General features: G+C 38.7%; 1 protein-coding gene across 20 annotated transcripts in view; it reads right to left on the bottom strand.

Annotated features, from left to right (window-relative positions):
• Positions 1-16,379, bottom strand: part of ANKS1B (ankyrin repeat and sterile alpha motif domain containing 1B) — a 1,073,060-nt gene that overhangs the window by 694,059 nt on the left and 362,622 nt on the right. For 14 of the 20 annotated variants that reach the window (XM_043881066.1, XM_043881055.1, XM_043881058.1 and 11 more), the window contains exons 10-11: positions 7,056-7,221; positions 6,898-6,906 (exon numbers count right to left, since the gene is read on the bottom strand). In XM_043881066.1, coding sequence (XP_043737001.1) covers positions 6,898-6,906; positions 7,056-7,221 — 175 coding nt within the window. The remainder of the gene's footprint in view (positions 1-6,897; positions 6,907-7,055; positions 7,222-16,379) is intronic. The other 6 variants (XM_043881060.1, XM_043881063.1, XM_043881067.1 and 3 more) reach the window with 1 other exon arrangement.

The raw sequence follows: 16,379 nt of genomic DNA, 5'->3' as shown, positions 1-16,379 counted from the left end.
TTCTAGATGACCACCTTCTCCATCATCTTTCTTCTTTCCATGTCTCTACGTCCCCCTTTTTCAATGAGTCATGTTGGATTGGTGCCCACCTAAAGACTTCATTTTAACTTGATTACCTGTATAGAGACTCTGTCTCTACTTCTCCACATAGTACTCACATTCTGAGTACTAGGAGAACTAAGGGTTCCAATATACCCTCGGGCGGGGGGAAAGAAAGGGGCACAAATCAGCTAATAACAGCCCCTCTAAAGACCTGGTCATCCTCCCGCTCTCTCGTCTCTCGCCAGTCCTCTCTTTCTTTCTCTCCAGGAAAAGCTTCAGAATGCATTTCCTGTGCGTACAGAAACCCTAATTTTGTCTGTGAAACTGAGCCAGGTTATCCAGCACAGTTAACCAAAAACTGTAGAATACATTCCCTAAGATATAACTCCTCCGTTCCCTTGCCTACTATTTTCCCAATGTCAGACTCCCAAGGGGATAAGGTATGAGCTTCACTCCTACACACCCCTCAGCTTTCTTCCCCCTCCCCCCTCTTCATTAACATTTCCTTTGTCCTGGCCATAATTATTTTCTGCTGAGACTGCGTGTTGACCTCCTCCTGCTTCTAGTCACTTATCTGCCCAATGAATCCCCCCATATTGCTTCCAGAGAGATCATTCTAAAACACAAAAACTCATCATGCCTTGTCCCTCCTTAAAGTCTGTCAGTGGTTTGACTCCGCTGTCAAGTGAAATTCAAACTTCAGCATGTCACTTCTTGTTTTTTATGCATTTTCCTCTAGTCTCTATTCTAACCACTCTAAATTGGGCATAGTCTGTGAATGCAGTGTGTTCTTCCATACATCTGGATCTTGGCACACAGTATTCCCTGACCTAGACAGCCATATATTTCCCATTTATTCATCTAACTCTTCCTTCTTTGAGGCTCAAATAAGGCACCAGATCCTCCCTCCAGGAAGCCTTCACTCACTCCCTCCTATTCTACTTTCCTGGAGCACCTCATGCTCATTTCTATCATTGAACTTATTACTCTTAGCACCCTCTAGGTTCCTACCTATCAGGACTTGTACCTTTTACTCTACTTTGGCAACATGCAGCACAAGACCTAGAACACCAGAGGCACTCAGTGAATGTTTACTGAGTAAGGAACTGCAGGCTACAGTTTAATATGAAGGCCTCTGAAAGACTCATGCGCATCAAGAAAGGCCTCCTCTTCTACAGGTGCTACCTTCAGTTAATAAAGGACTTAGTAACAGAGGGAAACATCAGTAACTCCAAGAGTCCAGTAACTTCCCCCAAGTTCAGGAACTAAGTTTGTCCTGAGAAGACAAGGAGAAGCTAGGTACAGCAGAATGGGAGACTTGGAAGCTATTAGATCCAGGCAAAATCTAAGGTGCATCTTAATGGAATCAGCAGATGAAAAAGACTTGAACTGTCTCATCCGGCTGATGACAGTTATGTTGGCACTCTGTTCAACCTGCTATGGTGTTTATGCAGGGGAGTTTTGTGGGGTTCACTTGTTAAGGTTCCGTCTAAAACTGGAATGGAAACTGCTCTGGCTCTAATATTCATCCATTATATATAAAAAAGAGAATCTTCCATTTTAAATTCTGGACTCTCTCATCCCTAGAATTCACAATCACAGCCCAAAGTGCAAAGACCATCAATCATTATAAATTAATGGGTCAATTGAGCAAACTGGTTTCTTTCATACTGATTCCAAATGATTGAATGCAATTGGGGAAAATTATATACTCAAGTGAATGAACTCTTATCCCACTTAAGAAACAACAAACAACTCAGGCATTGTTGAAGTTTATACTTTCCAAAAGTATCTGTAAGAATATCTTCTTATGATATGACTTCAGTAACATTTTTCCATAAAGGGGAAGGTTATAAGAAGAAACACAGCTTCTTACACAATATACTGTGTAAGAACTATACCATAGTAACATGCTGTAGTGCTGCATAGAAACTTCAAGCCAACAATGACCCTCTAAGGATTTAAAGAAAGCCTCATACATCCTCCCTGTTCAATAATAGGGTTTCTAAGAACCTCAAGGACACTGTCTTGTAAAAGTCTCATAAGGAGCATAAGGCAGAGAAAATCTTATCTGGAATATAAGCTTTTGCCTAATGGAATGGAGTACAAATGAAACACACGAAGTCCACAAAGTTTTAAAGGAAAGTATTTCAATTTGAACTAGAAGGAAAAAGATAATATAAAACAAAATTTGGCCCCTAATTTTTTATAAACAGTAAGCAAGTGAGAAAGATACCAAATTTAAACATGGGTTACTTTTTATGGAAAAGGAAGAATGACTCAGAAGGTAGAACCAAGAGACACAGAAAACAATTACTACTCCACTTGTACTAAGGCTTAATCACGGAGCTGTGCTTGATTACATTCAGAATTGCCACAAACTAGAGAAGTCTGTGTGGCCTATTTTCTCTGTGTTTGAATGGGAGTGTCAACTGTGGTTGTCCTATACCTTTCCCACTCTTAAATGTTGGGTGTGTAGGAGAGGAGACTGGTAATTTGTCTCTTTAGTTCATAGGTCATCACTGCCAAGAGCAAAGGTCGTTAAGGACCTATACTGTAAGAACCGCAGTAGGAAGACTCATACACACCTAAAGCTAAACTAGGACTTCACGCAGTAAAGGGCTGATGTTTGGGCATCCAGTAAAAGGATATAAATCATAGTGATCAGAGGGAAGACTGGCAGATTCTATTTTCCAAAAAGGACAGCCAAAAGTATCTGCCATCCTATATTCTCTTATTACAGGGTGATACTCCTTCCATCAAGAAGTAGGATTCATATTCTCTCCCCTTGAATCTGGTAGACTTATGACTATCAGCTCAGTTCAGTCACTCAGTCGGGTCTGACTCTTTGCCACCCCATGAACTGCAACACGCCAGGCTTCCAGGTCCATCACCAACTCCCAGAGCTAACTTAAATTTGTAACTCAAATTCATGTCCATCGAGTCAGTAATGCCATCTAACCATCTGTTGACCCCTTCTCCTCCCACCTTCAATCTTTCCCAGCATCAGGGTCTTTTCCAATGAGTCAGTTCTTCACATCAGGTGGCCAAAGTATTGGAGTTTCAGTTTCAGCATCAGTCCTTCCAATGAATATTCAGGACTGATTTCCTTTAGGATGGACGGGTTGGATCTCCTTGCAGGCCAAGGGACTCTCAAGAGTCTTCTCCACTCGTCCACTGAGGGTTAAATTTAGGGTTGTTTTTCTTTGTGTGTGTGTGTTCTTAATTTGTAAAAGTTTTGTTTTTTTCCTCTCAAATATGCTAGGTCATTTTTTTATGGTTTCTATTCCTCAAAACACCTTCAACCTTATGTTTTATCTATAATAACATGGCCATTTTATAGTCTGCATCTAATAATTCCAATATCTGAAGTCTTTTCAGGTGGGTATTTGTTCTTCCTTATTTCTGTTGATTTCTGATTGGGGGTCTTTTTCTTCTAGGCTTAATGATTGCAAATTGATCATTTTAATTGGAAAAGTATTTATAGCAATTACTTAGGGCCTACAGAGATAATTCAGCAGTCCGGTAAACATGTATGGATGTGAGAGTTGGACCATAAAGAAACCTGAGTGTCAAAGAACTGATGCTTTTGAATTGTGGTGTTGGAGAAGACTCTTGAGAGTCCCTTGGACTGCAAGGAGATCCAACCAGTCAAACCTAAAGGAAATCAATCCTGAATACTCATTGGAAGGACTGATGCTGAAGCTGAAACTCCAATACTTTGGCCACCTGATGCAAGGAACTGACTCATTTGAAAAGACCCCTGATTCTGGGAAAGATTGAAGGCAGGAGGAGAAGGGGACAGCAGAGGATGAGATGGTTGGATGGCATCACCAACTCAGTGGACATGAGTTTGAGCAAGCTCCGGGAGTTGGTGATGGACAGGGAGGCCTGGCGTGCTGCCATCCATGGGGTCCCAAAGAGTCGGACGCGACTGACAGAGATAATTTACACAACTGAACTGAGAGAGATAATTTACATTCCTCCCTAGATGGTTTTCTTTTGCTTCTGCTTGACGACTGAGGGTACTACTTTAAATTAAATTCATGGACTGATATTTTGCAGACTATATGGATGATATGTTTTGGGTGAAAATCTGTGTAAGGACCAGCTCATGATTATAACACCTCAGGAATTTTTCTCCTTGTTCTGCTCGCAACAAATCATCTTAGCAGATCTTGCAGTCTCCTTAGAATAAATGTTATGAGACAGAATTATTTCTGATTACTGTGTCAGTGTAGCCCTTGTAGCTCTAGGTTTATGGAGGAAGGATTTCCTATTAGAGTTCACATGCTTAACAGGCACAGAGATTTGCTTTCTGTACACAAACCTATAGAGGACTTGAGGACTGAAGTTTAACGGCAGGTTCAGCAAATTCCCTCAGGACAAAAGTGATTGTAATGCTCCACTGGCTTCCCACCTTCACCAATGTATTGGCCCGATTATTTCTTACTAGTATACTGATAAAAAGAAGTTCCTTATTTAAATGTTATTTACTTTACATAATTTTCCTGTCACCTTTTTGATGCTTTTAAGTCTTCCTTTTCTGTATTTTTATCCAGCATGCTGTTTTGTTTTGTTTTGTTTTGTTTTTCAGCAGGAGAATTGTTCTGAGCCTAATTAGTTTTAAAACCTGGGTCCATTTCTTTTTCATCCCTGTATCCTCCTCAGCATGCAGCAAAGTGCCTGGCAAGTGAAGGAAGTCAATTAGTTTTCTTTTATTTAATGAATAAATAATGCTTTCATTCCTGCTTCCACCACCCCTAATTTAACACTCTACCTCTATTCCCTAATTAAAACTCTTTTAAATTTTCATATATATATACATGAGATTCATATGTGTGTGTGTGTGTGTGTATATATATATATATTCCCACATTAACTGAACTTTACTCCTGATTTCCCCACTATTTTCCGCTATGACCTCTCCTACAGAAGATTTTTCATTCTTTTCGAGTTTCATTCTTATCATCTTCTCAGCATTGTCTAACTCTCCATGACTGCTTCTGAATCACCCACTACTCTACCTTCATCCAATCTGCTCATCTGAAGATTATGCTATCCTATTATAACATACTTTTCCTGACTTTATTGTTACTATATGTGGATTTCCAGGCACAACTCCACATTTCTTGAGGATTTCACTACTTGGTTCACACTTTCTATTCCATTTTAGTTCTTAATATAATGCAGCAGTGTAATTAACATAACATTTAAGAGTATAAGGGGACAACCCAAGTTCAAGTCCCAGAATCATCCATTGTTAATATGTAACCTTGGGAGGTTACCTAATATTTCCCTGCCTCATGTTCCTCTTCTATAAAATGGGAATCATGGTATTATTATCTTGTAGCATTGTAAGAATTACAGGAAATAATGTATATAAAGCACTTATAATAGTATCTAGTACACAGTAAATGCTTAATAAACCTTAACTATTTTCATGATTATGCTCTGACCGCATGCAAAAATCTTCCTTCTACATGCTTATGATTTATACAACACCCTGGGCTTCCCAGGTGGCTCAGTGGTAAAGAATCTGCCTGCCAATTCAGCAGATGCAAGAGATGCAGTTTCGATCCCTCGGTCAGGAATACCCCCTGGAGAAGGAAATGGCAACCCACTCCAGTATTCTTGCCTGGGAAACTCCATGGACAGAGGAGCCTGGTGAATTACAGTTCACAAGGTCGCAAAGAGTCAGACATGACTGAGCATGCACGCATGCATGCATGGCCTCAGTATTTCTCAAAAACCTACTTGTTCACATCTATAAAATTCTATAGCCAGTCACTTAAAATAATACTTCTGAATTTTACTCTTACCCTTCTCAACATTTAACTCTTCTTTCAGTCAATAACCCTTACATTACTCAGAAATTGAACCCATCTGGACATACATATTTCAGTCTTTCTCTGTGTTCATAATGCTGTATTTCTTCTTCTAAGAGAAGCAATGGTTGTGTTTTCTTAGACTATCTCAGTCTTGATTTATACCCATCAGTATTCTCTCTTTACTGTTTGTCTTCAATCTCTTGTTCTCCATCAGCAAACTCCTCCAACTTCTAAACTTGACCAAACCTTACTTATCCTAAAATAAACTAACCATTTCTCCCTCATACCACTTTCTTCTCATGTTAACATTATAGCTCTTTTTCTAATCCTCTTCAAAGGGTAATCTGTATTCTCCACTCCCTTTTCCTTCTTCTGCATCTCACTATTAGCTTTTAAAAATCTAGGTTTATCACATCATTTCTTAAACTTACTTTTCAAAGACAGGCAGAAATTGGATTGTCAAACAAACAAATAAATAAAGCCTCTCCTCAGAAATTCTACAGTTTCTTTGCAACCTTGAATGTGCTGACCACCCACTTGAAGCTCTCCTCCCCCATTAGCTTTCACGTAACTACTCTGCATTCTGTACTCAGAGGCAGTGGCAAAGGAATACAAAGCAAGCCTGATGACAAAGAAAAACTCATGTTCAAGCAAAGGCCCCTCAAAGTACTGATATTAAATAAGACACTTAGCTTCAAGTTCCTCATCAGTAAAATGGGCATATTTGTTCATTTATTCACCAGTTTATAATGCTAGTAAATAAAGCAATGGATCTGAAAATACCTACACAAAGTAGTTGAGTATGCTTTGATGACCTGGAAGCAGACAGGATACAAGAAACTATACTTAAAGATTCTCGCTACCAAATTTGCTATGAGACTCTGAAGGACCCAAAGCTTTGTATCTGACCTAGAATGTTTTTCACTATTAAAAGGTTTCAGTGTCTTCACCATAGCAGTACCACTTCCATGAGAGCTCTTGCCAAGAAATTAAGAGTGTTCACATCAAAAATGCGTCAACTTACCTGGACTCACTTCAAGATGCAAAAAAAAAAAAATCCTTAGGACTATATTGGGGCTCTTTCATTTTTAAAAATATTGTGGGACATCAAAATACTAATGATATATCTTCAAATATACAGGCATGTAAACTGAATTGGTCCATGTTAGTAAGAAATATTACCAGTTCTTGGAGAAGGGGCCCTTGCAATTTCTAAGGAGCAAGGCTTCTTTGTAACTGCTGTGTCCATGAGATCACATAGAAAATTCTCATTTTCTGAAGGAAATGTATCCAGAGAGGCAGATGGTACAATTTCCATAGTGTAATTCCTCTTCTTTGGATAGGACTCCTGAAAGGAAGGAGAAAAAATAAAAATAGCTTTGTGATAAAGACACAGCCTGTTTAATTTATAAAAGCTAGAAAAGATAATAAGTTTCGTCAGTTCTTCTAAAAATGATTGAGAGGTGATGACTCATCTGTTTGAATAAGTTATGCAATTGTGTAACCCCAATATTACCAGTGATCTTTTTAGAACGGTCCTTGTAATTTGGTTCCCCTGAAGTTCTTGATTTCAAGTCATGATCTCTTTTTTTATAAAATATGTGTATTTTCTACTTGTGGCATAAACAGTTGTTTAATCAACAGTCATTCCCAAGACTCTTCTCCTTTGCCTGCTTCCTAGAGATAGCCATATGACTCAATTTTTGACCAGTTAGATACAAAGGGAAATTTGCCAGGAGGCCTCTGGAAAAATATTCTTTCCCCAGAGAAAAAAGGTATGCAAAGAGGCTCTTGCAGAGTTTAGGCCATCCTGTTTCCTCTCTCTGGGTGCAGGTTTGACGCTTGGGGCACGGGTAGGCAGGTTGTAACCTTAAGGCAGAAAGCCTCTCACCTCAAAAAGACAACTGGTCAAGAATGACAACAGCAGGATCTTTGAAAAGCCTGGGACCTTGATAATATCATTGAGTTGCTCAGATAGTTTCAGGACCAGTTTCTTCAGGTTTCTTAAGCAATTATTAAAGTTTCTTATTGTTTGAGTCATTGCTAATTGGGTTTTCAGTCATTTAGAAGTGAATGTATTCCCACCCAACACACTTCCTTTGTGAATACTGCTAATATACTAAGGTTACTCTTTTCGGGTTGGGATAAAATTAAGGTCTTATTCTATATTACTGATTCTCCAATATATTCTGAAAATTGGAACTCATTTCATTTTACAATATCTTTATATCTTGTACAAGGCGTTGTGTGTGTGGGAGAGAGAGTGCACGTGTGTGTGTCACTCAGTCATTGCTCTCCACCTTTGAGATCCCACGGACTGCAGCCGACCAGGCTCCTCTGTCCATGGAATTCTCCAGGCAAGAATACTGGAGTGGGTAGCTATTCCCCTCTCCAAGGAATCTTCCTGACTCGGGATCGAACCCGGGTCTACTGCATTGCCGGCAGATTGTTTACCATTTGACCCACCAGGGAAACCCATACAAGGCATTAATGGTCAGCAAATATTTATTGAGCATCTATCATATACATTTAGAATTATGTTAATTGCTGGAAATGTTTAAAAAAAATGAGTAAGATGTAATCCTTGCACTCAGAAAGTTTGTAGTTTACCAGAAAAGAAAAACAGATTATCCACATGATGAATTTGACAATTAATCGAATTTACTTTTGATGTATATTACCTTTATAAACCATACTTCATTATCAAAAGAAAAACAAATGAAAATATAAACTCATTTTCAAAAAATCTTCCAATATATACCCAAGGATTGGTAAAGATTTAGTACAAGCTCCTATTTTTTTCTTTAATGACACTTACAGTATAGTAGAATAAGTATTCAAGGTCAGAGTAATTGCTTTCAGACCATACCAGACCCTCGCACATCAAAGAGTCAATTATGTTCACTCTACTCTATTGAAAGCAGGAAATTGGGAGTAATTTATTTTTAACAACAAAGGGTGACAAAGTTGAAAGCATCCAGAGGAAAGCAATCAGGATGGTATATGATTTAAAAACCATGTCACAGAAGAAATGATGAAAGGAACTGCAGTGTTCTATCCCAGAGAAGTCGAACCGCCGCGTAATAGTTATCTCAATATATTTGAAAGGCTATCCCTCACGAGCTTCCCACAGAGTGGGAAAGGGTATGAGAGGCTGTGGAAGATTTATTCTAAAGTTCTTTGAGGCAGAATAAAGAAAAATGTTTATCAGTCAAGGAGGGCAAATTTGGGTCAACACAAAAAAAATTTTTCTGTGAATTAATAATATTGCTTATCTTCTAAAATGGATTATTTAGCTAAAATAATTAGCTAAAAGATAGCACTAGAAAGCAACACAATGAACTCCTCATAAGTGGAAATGTTTGCATTTACTGATAAAAATATGTATAAAAGACACTGTACAATGACTACACCAGGTGACTGTAAACTCCATGAGAGCTAGAATTTTTCTCATTCACATTCTATCCCCAGAATCTAATATAACTCCTGCCACATAATGGGTCCTCAGTAAATACTTACTGATCGACTGAACAGTCTCGAACACCATTTCAAACAAGTCTAAGTACCAGTTAGGAAAAGGAAAAGGATGATGCTTTTTAAAGATGCAAATTACTTTACTTCCCTGTCTTCCTTATTGTTGTTTACTGCTTTGAATATCAAAAGTGAAAAAAGTGAGATCCAATGAGATTGTAATCAGTCTACGAAGAAAGAATCTCTAGCTTAAACCTTGTTGTTTAGTCACCAAATCATATTCAACTCATTTGTGACCCCTTGGACTGTAGCCCACCAGGCTTCTCTGTCGATGGGGATTTTCCAGGGAAGAATACTGGAATGGGTTGCCATTTCCTTCTCCAAGGGATCTTCCTGAACCAGGGATTGAGTCTGCATCTCCTGCATTGACAGGTGGATTTTTACCATTGAGCCACCAGGAAATCCCCAGCTTAAACCCTAGTTCATCTCAAATTAATCCAAACTATCTATTTTTCATGGATTTTGTTAGGCTGGACTTTGACCATATTTATAAAGAATTATGAGGATTTTAAAAGTATTGAAAACAACTTTGAAATTTAACCATGCAGGATGAGTTAGTAAATTAAATATATACATTTATTAAAGAAATATTTAAAAATATAAAGCAATGGAAAAAAATATCACATGAAAACCAGCATGCTCAAATAGCTAATAGTATTTTGGTGTATATTCTCCCAGATGGCTTCCATGTGTGTGGACATGTGGTGTGTAAGGGAAAGACAAACTATTTTAAACAATAATGAGGTATACCCTCTTCATCTTCCTAAGGGAGTGCCATTATTTCTTATTGGCATAGAAGTCTGGAGTACACACATGGCCTCCTCATGGACAGTGAGAGCCCCAAGGGAAGGATATAGTAAACGAAGATAGCAAAGCTGCACTGTTGTAATCAAGTGTTTGAAAGTGAATTAATTGGGAGAGGAGCAGGACTAGAGGCAAGGAGACCAGTTGGGAAGCGTTCTAGCAGTCCAAGTAATAAATAATGGTGACCCAGACCAAGGTGGTAGCAGGGGTAGAGAGAATGATTCATAATTCATAAATGAATGTGTTTGAGGTGCAGAATTCAGTGTTGAATATGGGACTTAGGGAATGACTGGGCATGAAGCTGAAGAAGAGAGAATGAAGAATTGTCCCCAGGTTGTTTAAGTGAGTGGTGTATGGAAGTACTGCTTACTGATAGGAAGCAAAGGAGAGGCAATGATTTGAGGAGAAACTGACAAAAATGTTTAAATAATTTTTTTGAAAAATAGACAGGAGGATAATCATGAATGCTTTGATAAGGATAAATATGGAAAGAGACATATCCTTTTTCACTTTCCTCAAGAGGCTCTTTAGTTCCTCTTCACTTTCTGCCATAAGGGTGGTATCATCTGCATATCTGAAGTTATTGATATTTCTCCTGGCAATCTTGATTCCAGCTTGTGCTTCAAGGAGTCCAACGTTTCTCATGATGTACTCTGCATATAAATTAAATAAGCAGGGTGACAATATACAGCCTTTCCTGATTTGGAACCAGTCTGTTGTTCCATGTCCAGTTCTAACTGTTGCTTCCTGACCTGCATACAGGTTTCTCAAGACGCAGGTCAGGTGATCTGGTATTCCCATCTCTTGAAGAATTTTCCACAGTTTGTTGTGATCCACACAGTCAAAGGCTTTGGCAGAGTCAATAAAACAGAAATAGATGTTTTTCTGGAACTCTTTTGCTTTTTAGATGATTCAACGGATGTTGTCAATTTGATCTCTGGTTCCTCTGCCTTTTCTAAAACCAGCTTGAACATCTGGAAGTTCATGGTTCACATATTGTTGAAACCTGGCTTGGAGAATTTTGAGCATTACTTTACTAGTGTGTGAGATGAGTGCAATTGTGCGGTAGTTTGAGCAATCTTTGGCAATTGCCTTTCCTTGGGATTGGATTGATTTGATGGGCCAAAGAACTGATGCTTTTGAACTGTGGTGTTGGAGAAGACTCTTGAGAGTCCCTTGGACTGCAAGGAGATCCAACCAGTCCATCCTAAAGGAGATCAGTCCTGAATATTCATTGGAAGGACTGATGCTGAAGCTGAAACTCCAATCCTTTGGCCACCTGATGTGAAGAACCGACTCATTTGAAAAGACCCTGATGCTGGGAAAGATTGAAGGCAGGAGACGAAGGGGACGACAGAGGATGAGATGGTTGGGTGGCATCACCGACTCAATGGACATGAGTTTGAGTAAACTCTGGGAGTTGGTGATGGACAGGGAGGCCTGGCATGCTGCAGTCCATGGGGTCACAAAGAGTCGGATGGGACTGAACTGAACTGAACTGCCCTCCCAGTGTTACTATGATCCCCATTCAGAAACTAAGGCTTGGAATTATTAGCTGTCCGATATTAACATCTGGTTAATGGAAGTTTCAGGACTACAATCTAGGTCTTATTTCAGTAACTATAGCATTCATACTATTGCATCACAGATAAAAGAACTATGACAAGATCTTTATTGCCATAACTAAAGGAAAGAGGAAAGTGCTCATTGTTAGGTAGTACCTTTCAGCCTTTGCAAGCCCTCTTCCTTACTGTGGGAAATCTGGATTTTGATATACAGGTTTATTGCCAAAGCACTCTTGATGGTAAATCCTGGAAATGGACCAAGGAGATTTAAAGAATTGAGGTTCAACAGTTGGTGACTCACTTTTCAAGGTTCCATTGTACCCAGCCGAGAAGAATTTGGCTCCAATTTGGTTAGCAGCTTTTGCTTTTTTCTTGATGTTTTGCCTCTATCTTTATTCAAATGCCTGGTTCCTGAATCCCAGACTTATTTCTGAGCTTGAATTTTTATAATGGTAGCATGCCTAAGACTGTGTTCTCTGCCTTGTTCTTTGCTAGCCCTTTTCTGAGGTCTGAGGGACTAATGGTTTGTCCCAAAATTCTAAATATGTCTCTAAGGCCCTATACTGCCTAACTTCACAGTTCCTGAATGACCAGCTTTAATGGTTAGACTTACTTAGTCAGTTTTATTGTACCTGTTAGAGTTAGTTGTGCAATGTGTGGCCAAATAGTGCATCTTTTAAAATATGTATACTGAGAGCACTGAATAAGTTAATATTATGCCTCCCCAAGAAAAATAAACAGTAGTAATTTACTTTCACTTGCTGTTTGCACTGTGTTTCTCTAAAAGTTGAAGATCATGAGGGGTGGGCTCAGACTAACAAGTCAAAGTTTATTAGTGATTAAATATGAAGTCCTATAGTTTCGTAAAGAAATGAGTTTTAAAAATTCAGGATGTGGGTATACAGATTAGCAATACCATGAAAAAAGAAACAGGAGTTACAGCTGAAAGTGTGAGTCAGAGTGTAATGTATCAGTTAAAGACATAATGTGACACTGGCTGATTTAATACAAGAATGATATTTAAACTAGAGAATATGACGGTCCTCCCTTCCTTTGTGCTAATTAGAATTGGGAATAATCTGGTTTTTAAATTTTGTAAAAGACAGGCTAACTGTATGATATCAACCATCCTTTGTAAAGGAGTGAAGGTGAAAGTGAAAGTTGCTTAGTTGTGTCCGACTCTTTGTGACCCCATTGGACTACACAGTCCATGGAATTCTCCAGGCCAGAATACTGGAGTGGGTAGCCTTTCCCTTCTCCAGGGGATCTTCCCGACCAGGGATCAAACCCAGGTCTCCTACATTGCAGACAGATTCTTTATCAGCTGAGCCACAAGGGAAGCCCAAGAATACTGGAGTGGGTAGCCTATCCCTTCTCCAGCGAATCTTCCCGATCCAGGAACCCAACCGGGGTCTCCTGCATTGCAGGCGATTCTCTATCCACTGAACTATCAGGGAAGTTCTTGCAAAGGAGTGCAAGATTTTATTCATCAAAAGGGCTGAAAGATACTTGGCCTCTGACTTATGAAAAACCTTAGCAATGATCAGGGATCCAGGTACGGGCACAGTCATTTCTTAATAATATCAATCATGTAGTTTTCTTTTTTTTTTTTTAAGAAATAAGGTGAACTAGAGGCTTTTCTAGACAATTTTGACAAGATATCTCTGTGAACTTACCTCCTAAATACAGCTCTTTCTTAACCACATAGGGGAAAGTGAAGCAGCTTAACCAACACTGCAGTAAACCACACCTGGTTCACTCAGCCTGGTACAGAGGCCTGCATTTGAGGAGATACAAAGACCCCAGGGACTATTTTCTCTGCACATGGATAAGGACAGTGCTGAGTATCAAACTCACGTAATATGGGGAAAGATTAAAGAAGAAAAGGTAGGAAAAACACATTTCACAAGTACTTGAAAAACAGGAGAATCACTATAATTGTCAGAAAGAGTGCAGAGAGAGAGATGGTAACAAGGAGACAGGTTTCAGCTCAAGGTGAGCGTTCACTTGGCAAGTAGCAGGTTGTCTGCCACTGACTTTAAATTTAGCCTGATTGATACAAGTCATCTCTTGAGAACAGAAGATGGTGGTTTGATTTAGATGAGTCTGAAGACTTTAGTAAGTAAGACAATGGAAATAGAAGTACTCTGTTGGTACTATGATACAAGATACCTGCATGTACTCACTGCTTCCTGAATTATTTTTCTCATAATGGGAAAAATAATACTAATGCAAGGGAGTGTGGTCTTATATCTCTTTCAAAGTTAGAGATGACTCACAATTCTAAATGACTCAAAGTAGGTGAAAGCTATTGGATATGGTTTTATTGCTCTGACATGTTCTGCAGTATCAAGAAAAGTATCCCCTACAGACTTAAAGTGACTTTACAATAAGGAAGATAACAGCATAAATACACAATAATAAGAAAATAAGAGACTTTGAGTGGGAGAAGAGGATGAGCAGCAATAAGACAATAAGACTTTGAGTGGGAGAAGAGGATGAAGACATTGTAAGACAATACCGTCCTAATTTCCCCAAACCTGTGAATATATTATGTGCCATGCAAAAGGAGTTTTGCAGATGTGATTAAGTTAAGAATCTTGAGATGGGGAGATCACCCTGGATTATCCAAGTGGCCCAGTATCACAACACTCGTTATAAATGAAAGAGGGAAGGAGAGTTGGTGTTGGATTGATGCAATGTAAAAGACCTGACTGGCCACTGCTGGTTTTCAAGGCATAAAGGCAGCCAGGAGCCAAGGAATGGACACAGCTCATAGAAGATAGAATGGCAAGGAAACAGATTCTCCTCTGTAGTCTCCAGAAAGGAATGCAGCCCTATCAAAATCTGGGATGTAGCCCAGGGGGACATTCTTTAGACTTCCAGAAATGTAAAATAATAATAAGGCGCTAGGACTTCCCTGGTGGCTCAGACGGTCAAGCGTCTGCCTGCAATGCAGGAGACCAGGGTTCATTCCCTGGGTCGAGAAGAGCTCCTGGAGAAGGAAATGGCAACCCACTCCAGTATTCTTGCCTGGAAAATTCCATGGACGGAGGATCCCGGTAGGCTACAGTCCATGGGGTCGCAAAGAGTCGGACACGACTGAGCGATTCACTTCTCTTCAGTGGTAAAGAACACGCCTGTGAATGGAGGAGACATAAGACATGGGGGTTCAACCCCTGGGTCAGGAAGATCCCTTGGAGGAGGGCATGGCAACCCACTCCAATATTCTTGCCTGGAGAATCCTGTGGATTCTGGCTGGCTATAGTCCATAGAGCCACACAGCATCAGACATGATTGAAGTAACTTAACACACATATAATAATAAAGTCATGGTTTTTTAAGCTGCTAAATTTGTGATTATTAGTTACTGCAACAACTAAAAACTAATACAGTAACACTAGCAGAAGGTAACATACATAGAGAGGCAATAGAAATTATTAAGGACTGAGAGAGGAACATTAAAATTGGACTCCAATGAAAAAAATACATCTTTTTATGACACAATATCTTAAATATAGTGATCCTTTCACTCTCACTTAAATTTAATGTAAGTTTAAGTCTTAAATTTAATGCAGTAGTATGAAATGGTTTCCTTCCCACTCCTTTTGGATCTTGACAAGTGATCCTAAAGTGCATTTGGAAAAATAAATCTCGGACAATAGCTACGTATTAATTTGAAAAGAGTAAAATAATGAAGGGGGTGGAGATCAACATTTATCAGATATTTAAGTAAATTATAAATGGTTCTGGTACAATAATTGAAAGGCAATAAAACAAAAGAAAGAATTTAAAAGAACAAAGATTCAATGCTTATGAAAATTTATTGTATTATGGTATTTCAAATCAGTAGCAAAACAATGGATTATATAATAATTGCCAAAAAGATAACTGAACAGTCATTTGAAAGAATTAATAAAACTGTATTAATACTCCATTTCTTAAATAAAATAAATTGCAGCTAAATATTTAAATGATAAGTAAATATACTTGCAAAATAATCTTAAAATAAGAATGTTCTTTGATCAGAAGCTATAACCAGATGCATATTCAGAGGTGTAGAGAAAAAGATTGATAAATTTGAGTGCCTACAAACATGAAACTTTCACAAAGCCGCTAAAATACAAAATCAAAATTAAGAAACGTAACAGAATTGGGAAAATTCTGTGATATGTGTGACAAGGCTCTAATATCTTTATTATATAAAGAGAATTACAAACTGGGATTAAAGAGATCATCAACCTAAGGAGAAAAGTAGGCAAAGGATAGGTGCAATTCATGATAAATAGCTAGAAATTTGTTGTATAAAAAGATGTTTGATCTCATTTATAATTAAATATATGCTAGTTAAAGTAACACATGATCTAGCATTCCTGATCAAATTGCTATAGTGATAACACAGTGTTGGTGAGGGTTTGGAAAAATGGGTATGCTATACAGTCTTATTTGAAGTGTGAATTGATATAAATCTCTTTCTGGCTAATTTATCAATTGTTCAGTTCAGTTCAGTTGCTCAGTCATGTCTGACTCGTTGCGATATCTTGGACTGCAGCACGCCAGGCCTCCCTGTCCATCACCAACAACCAGAGTTTACTCAAACTCATGT

The sequence above is a fragment of the Cervus elaphus genome, chromosome 22 (genome assembly GCF_910594005.1).
Source record: "Cervus elaphus chromosome 22, mCerEla1.1, whole genome shotgun sequence".
Taxonomy (NCBI): Eukaryota; Metazoa; Chordata; class Mammalia; order Artiodactyla; family Cervidae; genus Cervus; species Cervus elaphus.
Note: the sequence above shows the minus strand (reverse complement) of the source record. Positions and strands in the feature narration are given on the sequence as shown.